This window comes from Agelaius phoeniceus, chromosome 5 (genome assembly GCF_051311805.1).
Source record: "Agelaius phoeniceus isolate bAgePho1 chromosome 5, bAgePho1.hap1, whole genome shotgun sequence".
Classification (NCBI taxonomy): domain Eukaryota; kingdom Metazoa; phylum Chordata; class Aves; order Passeriformes; family Icteridae; genus Agelaius; species Agelaius phoeniceus.
The window spans coordinates 33,541,603-33,559,558 of NC_135269.1; the positions used below are offsets into that span (position 1 = coordinate 33,541,603).

Consider the following 17,956-nt stretch of genomic DNA (forward strand, 5'->3'; position numbering starts at 1 on the left):
ATACTGCTTGCATAACCCAGTACATAACCTAGTTGCTTTTGGAAATAAGCCTAGGTAGAATCAAGAACATCCAACTTCCTGTAGTTTCATCTTCTATTTGCACCTTAAGTGGCTCATTTTCACCTTAATATATAACATTAGTCCTCCTTCAAACACATGCAGAATTTTTTTGAGTAAAAATCCATCTACTAGCTTCACTGAGATGCTACTGTAGTCAGTGAGATTCTTCTATGAGCCAAGGTTAATTGAGAGAATAGTAACATAAACTGTGTTCTTGAGTGTACATCTGTAGTGATAATTAAAGGCATGATAACCAGAGGGTTGAGATTGAAGCAGGGCCCATTGACTTTGCGGGAATCTACTGGACCTTAAGCATTTTGGAATGTGACACGACTGCATATGAACTGACACATAGATCTAGAAATTACAGCACAGCTCAAAACTTCACTGGCTTGGGACGTGACTGAGACACACTATTAGGGTGGTATGTTTTTCAAGTATTATGTATCAAATTAATCAATAATATATTAAAGCTATTTGACATCCATTTTTTTGGTTTATGTGTCTCCTATCACCAAAATCATTCCTGTTCTATTAAAGTATTCAAACCAATATCAAAAAGAAATATAAGCATAAGTTTTTTCCCCTTGGAGGATTTTTTATTTGGTTGCTCTGTTGTGGTGGTTTTATTTTTTGTTTGGTGGTATTTTTAAATAGTGTATCTATTTTTAGTGTTTCTTTTGGGGGTAACTTGAAGTCTAGAAGGAATTTACTTCATTACATCACTGTTGGAACCAAGAAATATTGTGTAAAGTCTTAAGTAAACTTCTAAAGAACAGATTTCATTCTATACCTTGTGATTTATTTACTGTCTAGACCCCTATTGAAATATTCACTTCAGTCATTAAGCTTTGACCATTTTGTATTAAAAATATGTAATGAAACGTGAAGTAAATTTCCAGGTTAGTCCCTTTCTTTTCTGTTCAGTCTTAAACCACATTTTATATTTTCTGATAAAGAAATGTATTAATATCTACTCATATTTCACTGGCCAGTCAGTAGAATATAAATTCAGTATTTTCACATGCTGTTTTCACTGAGTCCTATGAATTTCTTCTAATCTAAATTTGACCTATTTTTTCACAATTACTGAAAAAATTACTACACACAGAGTAGCTACAGCAGCTTTATTCAACCATGTAATAAAACAAAAAAGATCTCTCTTTTGGTGGGTTAGAACTAGATGATGTTTAAGGTTGCTTCCAAACCCAAAGCAGGCTGTGATTCTTTCATGAAGGCAGTTCATTCTGTGTCAGTGATGTTCTCTGTAACAAGCTTTAGATTTATGTTGAGTAAAGTGAGAAGTTTAGGGCTCCCTCTTTCCTGTCTACAGGAAGTTAGAAACACGATACCAAAGATGAGATCCCTGAAGGAGGTTAGTGAGAGGTTATGTGCCTAAATACCCGTTCCAGAGTCATTTATGAACTAGACAGATATGGTATATTTAAATGAAAATATTCTGTTTTACAATTAATTCTATTACAGTTGGCATGCAGCCTAACACATGTCCTAAGGGGACTGGAAAGTATATCTATGGATGCAATACTTCTGGCATGCAGCCAGCCTCTGAAGAAATACAAGCTCAATAGATGTCAGCTATTGAAATTTCTGTAGTTCGGAAATCCTGTCATTCAGACTGGACGTGTTAAAGCTCCAGATACACCAGATAACCAAACCTTTTTAAAAAGGGCTCACGCTTCCGAAGTCAGTAAACCTGATTTTCCCCGCTGAAGAGGAAAACCCCTTCCTTCTAGCTGCTACAAGTGAATTGCTTGTAAGCTGGAAACAAAAATTAAAACAACTCACATTTTGCAAACTCAGAACTAAATACAAACTGTGCACATATCAATTTTAATGCTCAAGAGATTTCAAGTGTCAAGAAAGCTCATAGTGTCTATGCCAGGCTCCAAAGTCAAGCTGAATACAAGACAGAAAAACAGTAATGGCTATTGCCTGGCTTAACTTGATTTCTCAGGCAAGGCATTCTCATGGAATCAATGTCATTTTTATATTGTCATGCTGTAACTTTAACTGAAGGATCCAATTTTCATTTAAAAAAAAATTTCCTAGAAGCAGTACTAACAGCCAAGGGATATGGTTTCCCAAAATGAAATACCTAAGAGCTTTCCTGATCTAATTAAATTGACCTATTCAGAAAATGCCTTTTCACTAATTAAAGATTTCTCTATGTGTAGGCATTTATTGGCCCCCAAGTATTACTGAAAATATTTTTGTTTGCTTTAAAGGAGTTGATTACAAAAAGAAGAAACTCTTCTGGAAGATCATGACTAGATTTAACAGAGCATTTCAATTGCTATGTCTTAAAGACAGTCATGATTCTTTTGACATCATGACTGTTCTCCCTCATTCCTGCATTCTTCCCATTGTGTAAATCTAGAGAGACAGAAAAAAAGTAGCAATGAACCAGTGACATTAAAGATGACAATATGACAGATTTTTCCAACAGAAATGCAAATTTCCTTTCTGTGCTGAAACACCAGCAGTGAGTAATTACAGGAATTGTAAATGTTGAATTTACAACATTTACAGAATGTTGTAATAGATCTATTCATCTATACCATTCTCCTTTTCCCGTATATCCCATGCTTTTCTGTTTTTTCTGTCTTCCATTTATTTCCACATTTTAATTTATTTATATTTATTTTGAGATGACAGTCAAGCACTACACCAATTACTGAATACAGTAGGGTATTTGATAGCAACACTCTGAGTAATTTCACAACTAACCAAAAATGGCAGGATATCTCACTGGACTTCTGTTTGTCAGAAGCATAAGCAACAATCAACTGCAGGAAAAATATGGTCACTCACTAAGGAGCAATTATCTCAAAACATAAGAAAAGTACTAAACTTCAACATTGATACTTGAATGTCACAATCCTGTTACTTTTATATTAATCCAAAACACTGTCTATCTCTGTTACATCTATCACTGTCTTTTCCCAAACCGCATTTGAAGAAAATATTTTAAAATAAAATATTTTGTAATACAGGGAATCTTCTAGGATGATTATTGCTGAATTTAATACTTGAAGCTCCAGCAGCAAAATTTTACAAGGCAAAGTAAATTTTTCTTACAGCATTTTGGGTGATTTTCCAATCCAGTAAAAAATAGGAGATTAACAGTACTGTGTGGAGCCATGTAAAATGCAAAACAACACTGCAATTTCTTCCAGAGAAGTATAGCAAAGCCTGTAATTCCTAGATGTGACACACTAAATGTTACAAGATGAGGCTGACCCTAAGTATTTTAGCAATTAGAGTCACTACTGCAAACTATGCAGGGTCATTTGTGGGCTCAACTTCATTCAAAACAGACAAAACAAAACTTGACAACATTTATTTGTAATTGAAATAAAGCTTCTCAGACTAGCATGCTACTTTAACAATCAACCACTGACTGATGGCAGAGGCCAGGCATTATGAGGGAGGAGGGTTTTTTAGTCTTCTCTTTAGGACTACTACAGTGAGAAGAAGGAAAAAAAAATAAAAGACTTACTCACAAATTATTTTTTTAGTAAGACAGGCAATGCCTTCTCTTCTAGAAGGTCGCTGATATAATGGAAAACAAATTACAATACATGCTCAAGGCATCACCTGGCACTGTCATTTTTGACAGTCTCATTTTCATCTTAAAGCTGAGAGCCTCGCAATTTTAAAGTCTTTCAAAAAATTATGCTTTTCATTGTAATCTAGAAATAAAATACCTAAGCAAGGGATGAGGCTCAGATGCTGTGGTACGAAGCTACCAGAAGATTGGCTATGTTAACTAACATGTCACATTGAAAAATAAATTCCTCACTATTTAAGCAGCTTAACAAGTTACAGGCATGAAAAGCACATAATGCTAAAGCACTGCAGTTCTAAACACCTACATGTCGTTTTAAAAATATAAAAGAAGGACAAACCTAAGCCCCAGACAACTGGCTATTTTCCAATTATTCTAGTAACTGAGCTACTAATCATGATTTTCAACCACTATATTATGCTGTTCTAGCATATTTTCAAGAAAGTTGTAGCTTATTGAGCTGTAATTCTTAGATATAAACATGTAACATGAACTAATATAGGAGCTAGGAAATTCTTGTAACTTATGATATTAGGTAACAAGACCGTAAATTCATTAACTCTTCGTCTGGAGATCTTAAGCTGGTCTGTTTTTCCTGCATATACAGCAGCATGTCCAAGTCCATTTGGGCATTACTTGTATCTTTTCCAGCCTAAATGATTCTCTGATTCTATGTGATGCTGCTTTCAGTAAGCATTAATACTGGCAACAGACTTGGGAACGCAGAAAAGCTGAGGTTAAAATTAAGCCACTTCATTGGAATCAAAGTAAGGAAATAAAACATAGCTGAATTTGTGAACTTTACAGGTCTGACTTTACTGCTAGGGGGTTTTATAGTAGAATTGCCTTTGGCTGGAATTTAGGAACTTGTCTGGAAATTACCTCCTCTCTTCCCTTACACCCCAATTTCACTCACAGAGAAATTTCCTATCTATATCAGCACCTACATCCACCTTTCACTAAATCAGCAATCTCACATTTCTCTCCTAGAAAAGAGACACAGAGAAGTGTTCTTAACAGTTTTGTCCCAGTACCTATATTTAGAAACAGGTTTGTAAAAGTTCAAAAGTTTGATTCCAACAGAAGACAGCAAAGAAGCCTCTGACACATCTCTAACATCCAAAAACTAACTGAAGTAGGCTTTTCTCTTTCCTAAATTTGTGAGAAAATTATCATTAACCAAGGTAGCAAAATATAACAGAAGAATAAATCACATTCATAGCTCAAGTTGGGATTGGGCTGAAATAACTATGCCAAAGGGAGTAGCTCTAATCTGAATCCCAAGGAAGTTTATGAAGAATGCCAGGAAGCATGTCAGTTACAGCAATTATGTATTTGCGATGGGAACTAATACTAGGACAGTTCAGTATGCCAGAAACTAGACAAAATTCATTTTTTGAATTACTGAGCAGACAGTAACCTGCAAAACTGATTAAGTGACCAAAATTCAGAGAAAAACCACATATTTTACTGCCAAATCTCTTCATCCATTTTTGTGTTGAATATTTTTTCAGACCTGTAGTTCAAAGAACTAATTGGAATTAATGCCAATTTTCAGTAAATCAAAGATAAGGGAACTTTATTTTTCATTAATGAAGTAACCATCAGAAAAATATTGTGCTATCTGTAAATACTCTGTTATCATAACATTCCTTGCTATATGTTTATGAAATCCTGAAAGTCAACAGGACATCAGCACCATCTTTTCAGCTTATACTGCTGTCAGTGGAAGGGACATCAACCCTATCTGTACATATTGTCATGAATATGAGAAGCAACAGTAATGAAGACACAAGTGTCAAGAGATAATAACAAACAAATGTGAGGAGAATGCACTACAACTACGGCAAAGATCAAGTATAGGAAAGCATGTGTGTGTTGAGAAAGGAAAGGTATTTTATTTCCTATCATAATGCAGTATTCAAGGTTCAAAGCTGTACACAGTTCTTCTCCTTGCTGAGACATGTTCTTCCACAAACACAGCTCAGATGCTCAAGTCACAATCCACACCACACATATCTTCCATTTGTATCCCCAGAAAAATGCAAACAGTTCAATTCTACTATTAGGAGTCATGCAGATTTTTCATTGCTTCCTTCTAAAAGTTGGGATAATAACACCAATTTTTAATCCTATACCTGCACTTTCACAATGAGGGGACAGAATTAAGAAAAAATAAAGTAGTGGCTCACAATGTTTGTACACTTCTGGGATTTGGGGATTTTGTTATTTTGAAGAAAACTGTGAGACCTTGTTTCCCAGAATCACTGCAAGACTTTCCCTAACAGACCTCATATTTCACACACTCAGCAGTCGAAAAAATTAACCAGAGAACTACTGGGGTAGGAGAGTGTGTGTGCATAACAAAAAAACCAAACAAACAAAACGAAATTTGGATTTTATTAAGAAAACTTTTTACTTCCTCTCCTAGCCAGAACAGGGTTAATTTTTGCAGTAGCCAGGAGGAGGCATGGAAAGGACCCAGAGGTTATTCTATACCACCTCCCCATCCAGGAAAGGGGGAAAGGGGTCACTTCTGGATCGAGGAGCATGGTGGCATGGTCGGGTATTGCCGGGGGTTGCTGAGTTGTGAGCATTCCCATGCGAATCATTTGCCTCTCTCATATACTTTGTTATTAATATGGCTGCTCTTACTATTTGTTTTATTATTTTATTACTGTTTGCAGTAAATTGTTCTTGTTTCAGCTCATGATCTTTACCTTTTGTGCCTTCAATTCTCCTCTCCAGCCCGCTGCAGGAGGGAGAGGGAGTAGTGAGAGAGCAGCGTGTGGTTTGGAGTGTTACAGTGGGAACACTAAATTGGGAAATACTATTCCTAAACCACAACACCTCCCCACAGCAATTCCAATAAATTAGCACTTTTGTGTCAAAGATCTCCTAAGAAGAAGCCAATAACACTGACTTTCTGCTATTATTCTTAGGTCCAATATACAAAGATATCTGCTGGAAAAGCAAGATAAATATGGAAATCTTATTGTACAACCTATTTGTAGTTATATTCTAGAAGAAGGCAAACAATGGGTGCATATATTTGTCAATATCCCAGCAATTTTAACTGGAATTGTTCAAAAAAAGCCTTTCCAGGACATGGAACTGACAGGCAGTGGGGATATAACACTACCACCCCGACTTCCATTTCATGTTGAACTTTCCCTTCCACGCAGCTTTTAATAAAACTCTGCATTTAATATTACATAGTAACACAGACCAATTTTTAAATCTTTCAAACCATGCTGTCACCTGTTACTTATACAGAAAACTTATGTTGTAATTCCTTCCCCTTTTCTAAATTCAGATACTTTTAAAACAGTAATGGATCTCCTGAAATTAATCATGTGTTCCACAATAAGACATTTTTTGCTTGAAGACTGGACAGCACAGTCAAGACCATAGAGAAAGTTTATCAGCAGGTGAATAGTTGAGGAACTTTCAATGGAGGAATATTCAGACTGAGGCACAAGGACTCAAGAACTATGCAGAGGTGTATCAGTAGAGTACAGGAAGCAAATATGAACTCACTAAGGTAAACAAGGAAACCAAATGTAGAACAGATAAAAATGAAAGAAAAATGGAAATGAGAAACGAAAAACAAATGAAAGACAGTTTAAAAACAGAATTATTTGAATTAATAAAATAGAAATCCATTTCATCTTCAACATGTGTGAACATCAAGGAGGGACTGGCACTTTGCTGTAACTATCAAAGGGAGTTAGTTTAGCTGGAGCCATAAGCACACCTGCAGTCAAAAGTTAAGTAAATTTTACAGAAATAAAGAAGTTCAATTCTTCTGATTTTTTAGAACTAGCTCTTAATAGTTGAGTACTTCCTTTCACATGCTCAAAGAGATACTCCTAAAGAAGTGCAAATTCAAAGCACAAGATGTTATTCACAAAGTATAGGTGACACCCAACCATAGGCTGCTCCAACAGCCCTGAGTCAAACACTGAATATCTCACAGAATTAATTCCATTACTTGTCATCCAAAGAACTTACAAAGGCTTTATTGAGAGAACTCCTTACTGTGCATTACAAAGTTCCTGTGCCATTACAGTGGTTTTTTTTCCAGCACAGAGTTGATACTATCTCAAGAATAGAGGCAATGTCTCACAAAAAAAAAAAAAAACCAAACAAACCCAATGCTGTCAAAGTCCTTAATTAAAAGGAATGACTGAAACAGTGTGACAAACAGGCAAAAAGCAATTTTCAGGACAAAGCTTTCACATTCCTTTACCTAACCTACTGAAAGGAGGTGCTGATAAACTCACCGTCAGAGCCAGCAGTTTTCCATAAGTGAGGTGGGCTGGGATGTGGTCGCTCTTGGATCGCAGTGACTCCACATACCAGTGCTCTGCTTCAGGCAGCCGGCTCATTCTCATATAGGCTTCTCCTGCAGGATCAAGCAAATGCTAGTGAGAATGCCACAAATTTCTCAAGATTTCCACAATTTGTTTATCACATAATTTTCTATGTTTTAAATGTGCAGAGATCTAGAAAAAGGCAAAGTGATTTGAACACTTGCAACCACACCCACACACAAAAAACCTTGGAGAAACTTGAGCGAGGAGATTAAGTTAAGGCCTTATTAGGGCTGAAATAGCATAGCTGAGATGAAAACTATTGTTGGAAAAGAATTTCCAGAGAGAGCACCACCTGCTAAGCTTTAGTCAGAAGTCTCAAAGTAACAGAAATCTTACCTCATCTACTTTAGAAAAGCTAGTTCTTTTCCATCGCTCTACATTGAAAAGCATGGAATAGCAGGGAGAACATGATAAATGTTTGCATTTAATCATAATAACTCAAGAACCAAAAACTAGGGTAGTATAAGAAAACAGTCCTGAAAGTATATTGATGGGAGGGGCAAGACATTAAAAAAACTAATCTCTGAATGCAGCTATATTTGGTCATCTACCACAACTTCTTTAAATTAAAACATAGCATCTATTAGTTTAAAATTGCTAATCTTATGAAGTCACATAAAAATGACTGAACCAGGACATTTTTCAAGGTGAAATCCTTTACAATGAGAAGCTGAGGCAAGAAATGTTGAAGAACAATATATGAATGGAATGTTATATGTTTTTATATATATTATATATTAGTGTTAGACAGATAATTGTAATCATGAAGTTTCTGGGAAAGAGTTTTGCATACACAGCAAGAAAGTCTCTTTATCCAAGAAGAAAACAAATTTCTCAAAGGTTGGAGACAATCAATATGAAACAAGTATGTAGTGGTGAAGAATAACAGCTTTCAGATTAACTCTCACTTACACAGCTCTTTCACAAGGACCCTGGATATAAATGTGCCCTTTCCCGGGTCAATGACACCCTGAAAATGCCACTTGAAGATTCAGGATTTCATCATCCCAGCAGCTGGTCCATTGCTAATAAATGACTAAGTATCTTCCAAAACTTATGAAGACACAGGTTATCAAATGCTACTCCTGGAGGATCAAGAGACTACACCTGACCCAAGATCAGCTAAGGCTGTCTCCAGGTGAGTTACAGCCTCCAGTTCTGCATTACATGGAAATTAATAACTGTGAAGGTATCAGGGAGACTGAAGAACCAAAGTTCTTTAATCAAGATTGAAGGCAACTACCACACTATCAAAACTTGGACAAAAAGATTCTCAAAGAGGAGAAATAACTCATAGCATGGGAGCTACTTTTATCTCTTTATCTTGAATATTTACAGAGGCTATGGAAGATTTTCTTCATAAAAGAAAATTGGATAAGGCCAAGTCAGATTTTTTTTTATGTCTTTGTCACCAGAGGAGAAGGATACCAGGCAAAACGTGGTATCACGTTTTGAATTTCAGGAGTTAGGGCATGGTGCATGCAAAATGATCAAACTTCAGATCACAGATAAAATAAGCATGATGTAGAGACACAAGGCATGCTGAGCCAAGGTTAAGAGAAACCAACATGATTGTTAAGAACAAACAGACTTTTTTCAGACAAGCCTGCTGTATTTAGAGGCTTGCATCCCTGTCCGGGAAAAAAGTCTACTTGTTCTAAATCAAAGTTCTACATAGCATTTCGTACTCATGCACTGGTCTGGATATCCGATATCCAGAAGCACTTAGGTAATTCTGCTGCTGTTTAGGGCCAAAAAGACAGAACAATTCCCCGCAAAAAATCCCAGGCTAAATTAAAAAAAAAAAGTCCAAACAGGTAAGAAATCCCAAAAGAACATGAACATCACATTCAGTGACAGTAACATCATGTGATCTTTTCACTATGTCATCAGTCACAAGTAAGTGACACAACAATATACTTTATCTGCACAAAACAAGGTCATTAAGTGTAGAAAGGACGGAAGAAGCCAGAAGTCAAGCTTTATGCTCCCCTCAACTCCTCTCCCAAGCTGCATGCTTTAATGTAGAATGTTTAATTACTTGATTGCTTACTATTTCTCCCAGAGGCCCCTGCTTCATTAGCATACAGGAAATGAGGAATCCATATTGTCCTTTTCTTTAAGTGGAAAATTCCACCCCAACCTGTTACAGCTTGGCAGAGTTTCAAGTAATTAACAACAAGATGCTTTAAGAGTAATGTAAGCAGCCATAAGTGATGGAACTATTATCTCTGGGTAGTAAAGGCTGAACGCACTGCCAAATATCAAATGGATCCAAGGTTCTTATCTATCTTTCATGATGGATTCTGATATAAGAAGAGATTTAAAACCTTGGAGTAAATGGAAATTCAATTTTTAATAGGTTTTAAGAGCTCAACGACTTCACAAACGAAACTCTTAAAACTTTGAGGACATTTCTGAGCGGGGGGGGGGGGGGGGGGGGGGAACTAGAAACAAAGCTACAATATGTCAATCTAAATACTAAACTGTAAAGAAAGAAACTGTATTTCCCTGAACTTCGCAGATGAAAACTGGGAGGAGCTGTTGAAGTCCCTGAAGGCAGGGAGGTTCTGCAGAGAGACCTCAACAAACCAGAGAGATGAGAGATCACCAACCATATGAAGCTGACAAAAGACAAGCACCAGATTCTTCACCTGGGATGAGGCAGCCCTGGACGTGCAGACAGATTGGGGAGTGAAAGGCTGGAAATGCAGTGCTGCATAAAGGGCCCTGGCTGATGACATGTTGAACATGAGTCAGCAGTGCCCTGGCAGCCAGGAGGGCCAACCCTGTCCTGGGGACATCTGGCACAGCATCACCAGCTGGGAAAGGGAGGGGATTGTCCTGCTCTGCTCTGCACTGGGGCAGCCTCACCTTGAGTGCTGGGGACAGTTTTGGGTGCCATGATATAAGAAAGATCTTAACCTATGAGAGAGTCCCCAACAGAGGACAATCAGGATGGTGAAGGGCCTTGAGGGGAAGCTGTATGAGGAGCTGCTGAGGTCATCTGGACTGTTCAGCCAGGAGGAGACTGAGGGGAGACCTCATGGCAGTTATGACTTCATTTGGAGGGCAAAAGGAGGGGCAGGAACTGATCTCTTCTCTGTGGTACCCAGTGATGGGACCTGAGGGAATGGCCTGAAGCTGTGTCAGGGGTGGTTTAGGTTGGATATCAGGAAAAGGTTCTTCACCCAGGGGACGGCTGGGCACTGGAGCAGGCTCCCCAGGAAAGTGGTCACAGCACCAACCCTGACAGAGTTCCAGAAGAGTCTGAACAATACTCTCAGGCACATGGTGTGACTTTTGGGGATAGTGCTGTGCAGGGCCAGGACTTCGACTTAATGATCCTTGCGGGTGACTTCCAACTCAGCTGATTGTGTGCTTCTGTGACTCTTTGCAGGTAATTCTCTATAGCTGAACATTTTTTTCTGAGGAACCGGTATCAAGAATTCCTATATTATAAGTAATTAGAACACAGATTGCTACAGAAGGAAGCACTGTTAGGGGGTCTGTTTTAAATGCCATCTTGTAAATGAAGAAAAGAAAAAGTTGAAAATTGATAACGGCTCCTACCACTAGAATAGAATAGAATAGAATGCTATGGTCTACCATAGAATAGAATTCTATGGTCTGGAATGATCTTATAGATCATTCTATTCTCTACCAAAATAGAATCAAGCAACACGTAACAGAACCATTAATTCACTGAAGTAAATTTATGCATTAGGCTGATGCAATTTAATAATACCTATGCCAACTTGAGATAATTTTCCATCAAAATGTCAGAGAAAACATGTATGGATTGATTGCTGTAATTCAGGATGCATTTGCCTGTCTGAGATTAAAATAAGAAAAATAATATTTGCCAATATTTACAATCATACATTGTTAAAAACTTGGAACACAAATGATTTAGGGATTAGAAAGATAACAAGAGTGTCCATTGGAAGAAAATATGCAAACAAATGTGCAAGCAGATTTCTATGTTTACTTTAACAATTACTTCTTTTGCAAAATCTTCCAAATCTCATGCTAAAATTCTGAAAGATCACACATGGACACTTTATTAATAAATCTTGTCAGATCTGTAAAGTTCAACAGAGGTAACAATGACAGAGAAAGAAATTCATGGCAGTGAAAACCTTAAGCTATAAATGTCCCTAATCAAACACACAGACATGCAGCATTGCCTGCACAATGAGTGGTGGTAATAAATTCAATCAATGACTGGAGTAAAATGAGACCAATCAGTATTTCAAAATTGTTTCCAGCTGCACAGGGGTTAGTTCAGTTAATATTTTCTGAGTTTTATGAACCCATTTCTTGTCTTATTCTACTAGAAAGCTCATAGATTATTTAACTATAATTCTCATTTACTAATGTAGCGCAGGAAAAACATTAATATGCAACTGAAACACCATTTAAAGAAGTGCATACTAAGTTCATGGACATTTCTATTAATACTTTCAAAGAAATCAGAAACGGGATACCTTTTAGCTAGATTTTCTCCACCAAAATTAAATCCCTATACTCAAGTGGATTTTATTTCCCACAAAGATAGACTACTTGCAAAACTACCATTCACCAATAGGATTTTCCCATACTTCCTCAGAATATTTGGAATTTAAAAATAATACTTCAAAATAAAATCAAACAAAATCCCACAAAAATAATAAACTAGCCAAAAACTCACCACTAAAATCATACCAGGATATTAATTAAATTTAAATATATTTTATTAAAATAGCCTTAACAATAATTAACATATAATTAAAAATAACTAAAACTCCATAACCACCATAATAAAAATTAAATATTTATATTAAATAATAATGCTAATAAAAGATTAGCTTGCTAGCAGCCATTTTCCCTAAAGGCTTATATTTTACTTGATAATTAAATGGAATGTGTTTGTAAAAAAAAAAAATTTTAAAAAAGGACACAAGATTTTCTGACACATACCACATATTGTTAAAAAGCAAAATTAGGTAGCATTTATATGAATGTATGTTACATGGTTCTAGCTTAACATCTCATCTATTGATTTCATGATTTTTCTGTTTCAGATGCAATTCAGGCCATATCCTGGTAGGAAGCATGCCAGATTTACTAATCAGAAAGTTCAATAGAACTGTGGATGTAAAAGCACTGTACTTCCACAGATGTAAGGTACCCATACTGTCAGATTAAAAAAGTATGTCCCTCGAGTGGTCCCAAAAGAAATTGCTGAAAAGACAACTGAAAAATTATCTCCATAAAGGAGACAATGTAGGGTAAATCTGCCTTGCATCATCCTTATATATGCTAATTATCTGCCCTTCCAATTTCAGGGTAGTAAAACTGTAATCTAGAAAACAAAATTTGACATGGACAAGACACCACATAGCAAAACACAAAGGAAGATAGAGATGCCCTTTGAAAATAAAAATCTCAAACATATACATTCCATCAGGAGTTAAATTTAATTTTTCCATAATTTCTTTTAATTGGGAGTATAAAAAATTGGACAATGATGGGGAGGTCTGTGTCTCTCTCTATCACAATACCACAAAGAATCTGTGCCTTTGATAATGCAGCCATGCAGCTTTCTTGTGCAAATTAAGGCTGCAGATGTGCTTACCATAAAAATACACCTCTCTAGATATATGACTTCCCTCTTTCTTCCCTTTGGTACCAGTGCATAAAATAACATAATAAATCTGGAAGCACAGTTTGATGTTATACTATACTGATGTATAAGATCTACTGCAACAGATTAACAATTTTAGTTATAAATATGCAGCACATGCACATCTTCCCTGAAACAGCTGAACCATGTGAACATAGTGAGCATCAAGTTTGGCATAGACCAAGCATATTGTAGCTCAAATTTTTTCCTTTTACAGAATAATGTCCTTCAAGATTTCAAGGAATGTATTGTATTTTATCAGGGTTTTATGATGGATGGGAGTCAATCCACATTTACTTTGTCTGAACAAATTCTTATAGGCCTTAAGTAGCTGAAGCAAAGCCTTATCCGATTTAATTAGACCACTAAGCTACTTTTGAAGGAAAATACCTAGAGTAGAAAACAGATATAAATTAAGGACATCAAAATAACATCAATTGCAGCATGGAACAGCATGGACATTGCACAGCTGTTTCCTGCTGTACAAAGGCTTCCAGTGAAAGAAGTATACTGACAAAAATAGAGGCATGGAGCTCACACAAGATAGGTAATTTCATTTTCATGCCATTTCTAGGTTTCTTTAAAACTTTATTAATAGAAGCACTTTCCATTAGAATCATGCCTAACTGGGATCCCTGTAGTGCATTTTCCATATTTGACTATATTTTTGGTCTGCAAATGTTATAATTACACTTATTTTCATATTAAACCCTGCCGTTTAAAATAAAAAAGCACTTCATCCTTAGAATCACCTTTTTCAGATTCCTACCTGAGAAAACTCAAGCATTTCACATTAAAATATATATCAATAGTCCAAAGAGCTAAAACTAAGAAAATCTGGGAACCTGAGGAAAAAAACCAAACAAACATGCTCTCAAACATTGAATTAATTACCATCTCCAGCAATCCACTGCTTCATACCCAGCTTGATTCCCTCAAAGCAAAGTCAAAAAACTAGGAGACACTGCAATCAGATTTAAGATTCATACTCCGAATCACAGAATCACAGAATCATTTAGGTTGAGAAAGACACCAATCATCAAAGTCCAATCTTTGACTGAACATTACATCAACTAGATCATTGCACCAAGTATCACATCCAGTCACTTCCTGAACACTTCCAAGGATGGTGACTCCACCACTTCGCCGGGTAGCCTGTTCCAATTCTTGACAACCTTTTCAGTGAATAAATTCTTCCTGATGTCCAGCCTCCCCTGGTACAGCTAATTCTTGTTTCCTCTTGTACTGCTGGTTGCCTGGCAGAAGAGACACACCTCCAGCTGGCTACAACGGGTAGCTGAAGACAGCAAAGTCTCTCCTGACTCTTCTCCAGGCTAAATATGCCCAGCTCCCTCAGCCATTTCTTGTAGGACTTGTGCTCCAGACCGTTCATCAGCTCCACTGCCCTTCTCTGGACATTCTCCAGCACCTCAATGCCTTCCTTTTAGTGATGGGCCCAGAACGGGACAGAGGATTCAAGGTGTGGCCTCGCCAGTGCAGAGAACAGAGAGTCAATAACCTCCCTGATCTGGCTGGCCACTCTATTTCTGATACAAGCCAGTATGCCTGGGCACACATTGGCTCATTTGCAGCTGTTGCTGACCAACACCCCCAGGTCCCTTTTCTCGGGGCTGCTTTCCAGCCATTCTTCCCCCCTGCCTGTGGTAGTTGTGACCCAAGTGCAGGACCCAGCAATTCACCTTACTGAATCTCATACAACTGGCCTTGAGCTATTACCAATCCAGCCTGTTCAGGTCCCTCTGCGAAGCCTTACTGCTCTGCAGCAGATCAATACCCCCAACACACCTTCGTGTCATCTACTGAGGGTGCACTCAATCCCCTCATCCGGATCATCAGTAAAGATATTAAACAGGACTGGCCCTAATACTGAGCCCTGTGGAACATCACCAGGGCCTGGCTGCCAGCTGGATGCAGCACTTAGCTACTTAGCTTTGGACACCAGATATAAACTACCACAGTCTGCAAAGTCTCAGAGGGGGAAGGGCTAAAGTATCAGAATGAGAGTGGGAAGGGGGAGAGGAGGAAGCCCAGCATTTTATTCCCATCACCATTGGAGAGGACACCATTCTTCTTTCCATGGAATATGTAATAAAATGTACATATGGAAGAAAAAAATCCTTTTTCCATCCAAGCTAGTTTTAAAAGAAAAAAAAAGACTTGTAATGTACACTTAGTAAGAAATTACTAGTAAAACTTCATGAGATGCATAGGAAGCATGCTGATTACTAATGCTTAGATAAGTGCAGGTACCATACTCTGCATAAGTTATGATGTGGGGTATGTATTTCACAGCTTAATCATCTTTGGATCTTATAAATTATGTGTTACACAGTAAAACTATACCAAAGTGTTTCCTGGAGTTCTAAATGCTATTTCAAAATAATTCAATAAGAAAGCATCTAATGGGAGCAAGGGGCAAATGGGACAGGAGCCTTAACAATATTAACAGGTTTGTAGAAGCAGCCACATCCACCCAAAAGCATAATCAAGTAAAGTGATAGCTATGTTATAATCATCAACACCGAAAGCCTCTCTGCATGCTAAGCCTTTGTACTTATGATACAAAACTCTGCACCAGATGTAAAATCTGGCTCCCCTTTTCTCAACTGTACATTTGTGTGTGATTTGTTTTCTGTCCATGTGCAATCCAGCAGATTCCCAAGGAGAAATTGAAACTTTGTGCATCATGAACTGTATTCACTCCTGCAATGTTAGCTTTTTTGTGACTTGCATTTCTCAAAAAAAAACTTTGTAAGGCTTTACCTGAAGTGCATTTGAAAATAGACATTGAGATGTTAGTTAGCAAGGGCAGATGAAGTATCACCAAGATATTTGACTTTATGGCAGTATCTTCCCAATCTAAACCTGAACAATGCCACCCCACCATCTTTCTTGTTACTGTTTGGTATTAAAATAAAGCCTCCATGGTCCACTTCACACCACTTAACTGTCAGGAGTATGAATTACTGCAGCAGGTGGGCTAGTGTGGTTTTAAAAGCAATGTAATACAATCAACTGCACAATATCAGATTTCAAGAAACGCAAAAGACATCTAGAGCAGAGGCTGATCCTTAAGCAATCCTAATATTGGCATTAAAGTGTTCAAGATCCCACAGGGACTTTGACCTCAGGCTTTAATTGAAACTTTAAACAAAATATATTACCTATTTAATACAGCTGAGCTGGACTCTGGCCTTTGTAGCACAAGTTGCCATGCCAAGCAAATTAATCTGTGTAACCTGAGCATGTACTTTTTAATTTACATCAAAGCAATATGGTATACAGAAAATAAATACCAAGCCAACCTTATACAGCTAGTTGAATAATTATTTTGATTCTAGTTTTAAAGTTTCAATTTTTAGTTGTTTTGGGTTCTCCTAAGGAAAAAAAATGAAAAGGTTTTGTTTCTTGGTACAAAGCCAGAGAAACATATGGTTTCCTTAGCTGAGTTGTTGCACACCTGGCAAAATAAATCACAGCAACAGGAGACCAAAATCTTCCCTGCAACTTTTTCATATGCACAAACTTAGAACATCTGAACCTGGTATTACAGTCCTGTCTTTTGTACCATGAAAAAAAAGCAAAGTCAAATGGATGCCTGCTTCTGAGCCCCAATACTTCTTTTTCCCATTAAGAGGCAAGTTACAGAGTGTTTTAAAGGATGAGAGTCTGTCAAGAAGACTGACACACCAGAGGAATGAGTCACTGGGCCTGTCAGAGCAAAGGGCCAATAGAAGCAAGTACAGGAAAAAAAGTGTAACACAAACAGGGAAAGCAGGTGGTGCAAAGGCTTAGCACTGCTGGAGTGTTAATGCTACTGCAGTCAGAGTGCTGGAGTTCAAACCTGATTCAGTTTAAACAGTTCATCTCCTGTTTATTCTCTTTCAAGTAGGTCATGTACATCATACAGGAGAAAAAAAACTTTCCCAAAAATGTTCAATTGCATGAATGAGTACTTATTAAAAATTAGAGGAAGCACTGTTTTTTTATATGATATGCCAATATGTAGCAATATATGTGCCACTCAACCAAGCAAAGAGATTTCCAGAGACTCGGAATACAGTCATGACAGTAACAACCATAGCAGATAATCCTCAAACTGTGACTATTCTTGGATTTCATGATAAGCTGTGAAGACTTTTTCCACATTTAAGGAGATGGGGAAGAAAACTTCCTTCTGCTACTTCCCAAGCAGATGGGGAGTGCTCCCCAGTTTCTCCCTCTTCCTCCCCAGCAATG

General features: G+C 37.3%; 1 protein-coding gene across 1 annotated transcript in view; it reads right to left on the bottom strand.

Moving 5' to 3' along the window:
* Positions 1-17,956, bottom strand: part of TMTC2 (transmembrane O-mannosyltransferase targeting cadherins 2) — a 233,832-nt gene that overhangs the window by 49,889 nt on the left and 165,987 nt on the right. The window contains exon 8 of the mRNA XM_054631557.2: positions 7,936-8,057. Within this exon, the coding sequence (XP_054487532.2) occupies positions 7,936-8,057 (122 nt within the window). The remainder of the gene's footprint in view (positions 1-7,935; positions 8,058-17,956) is intronic.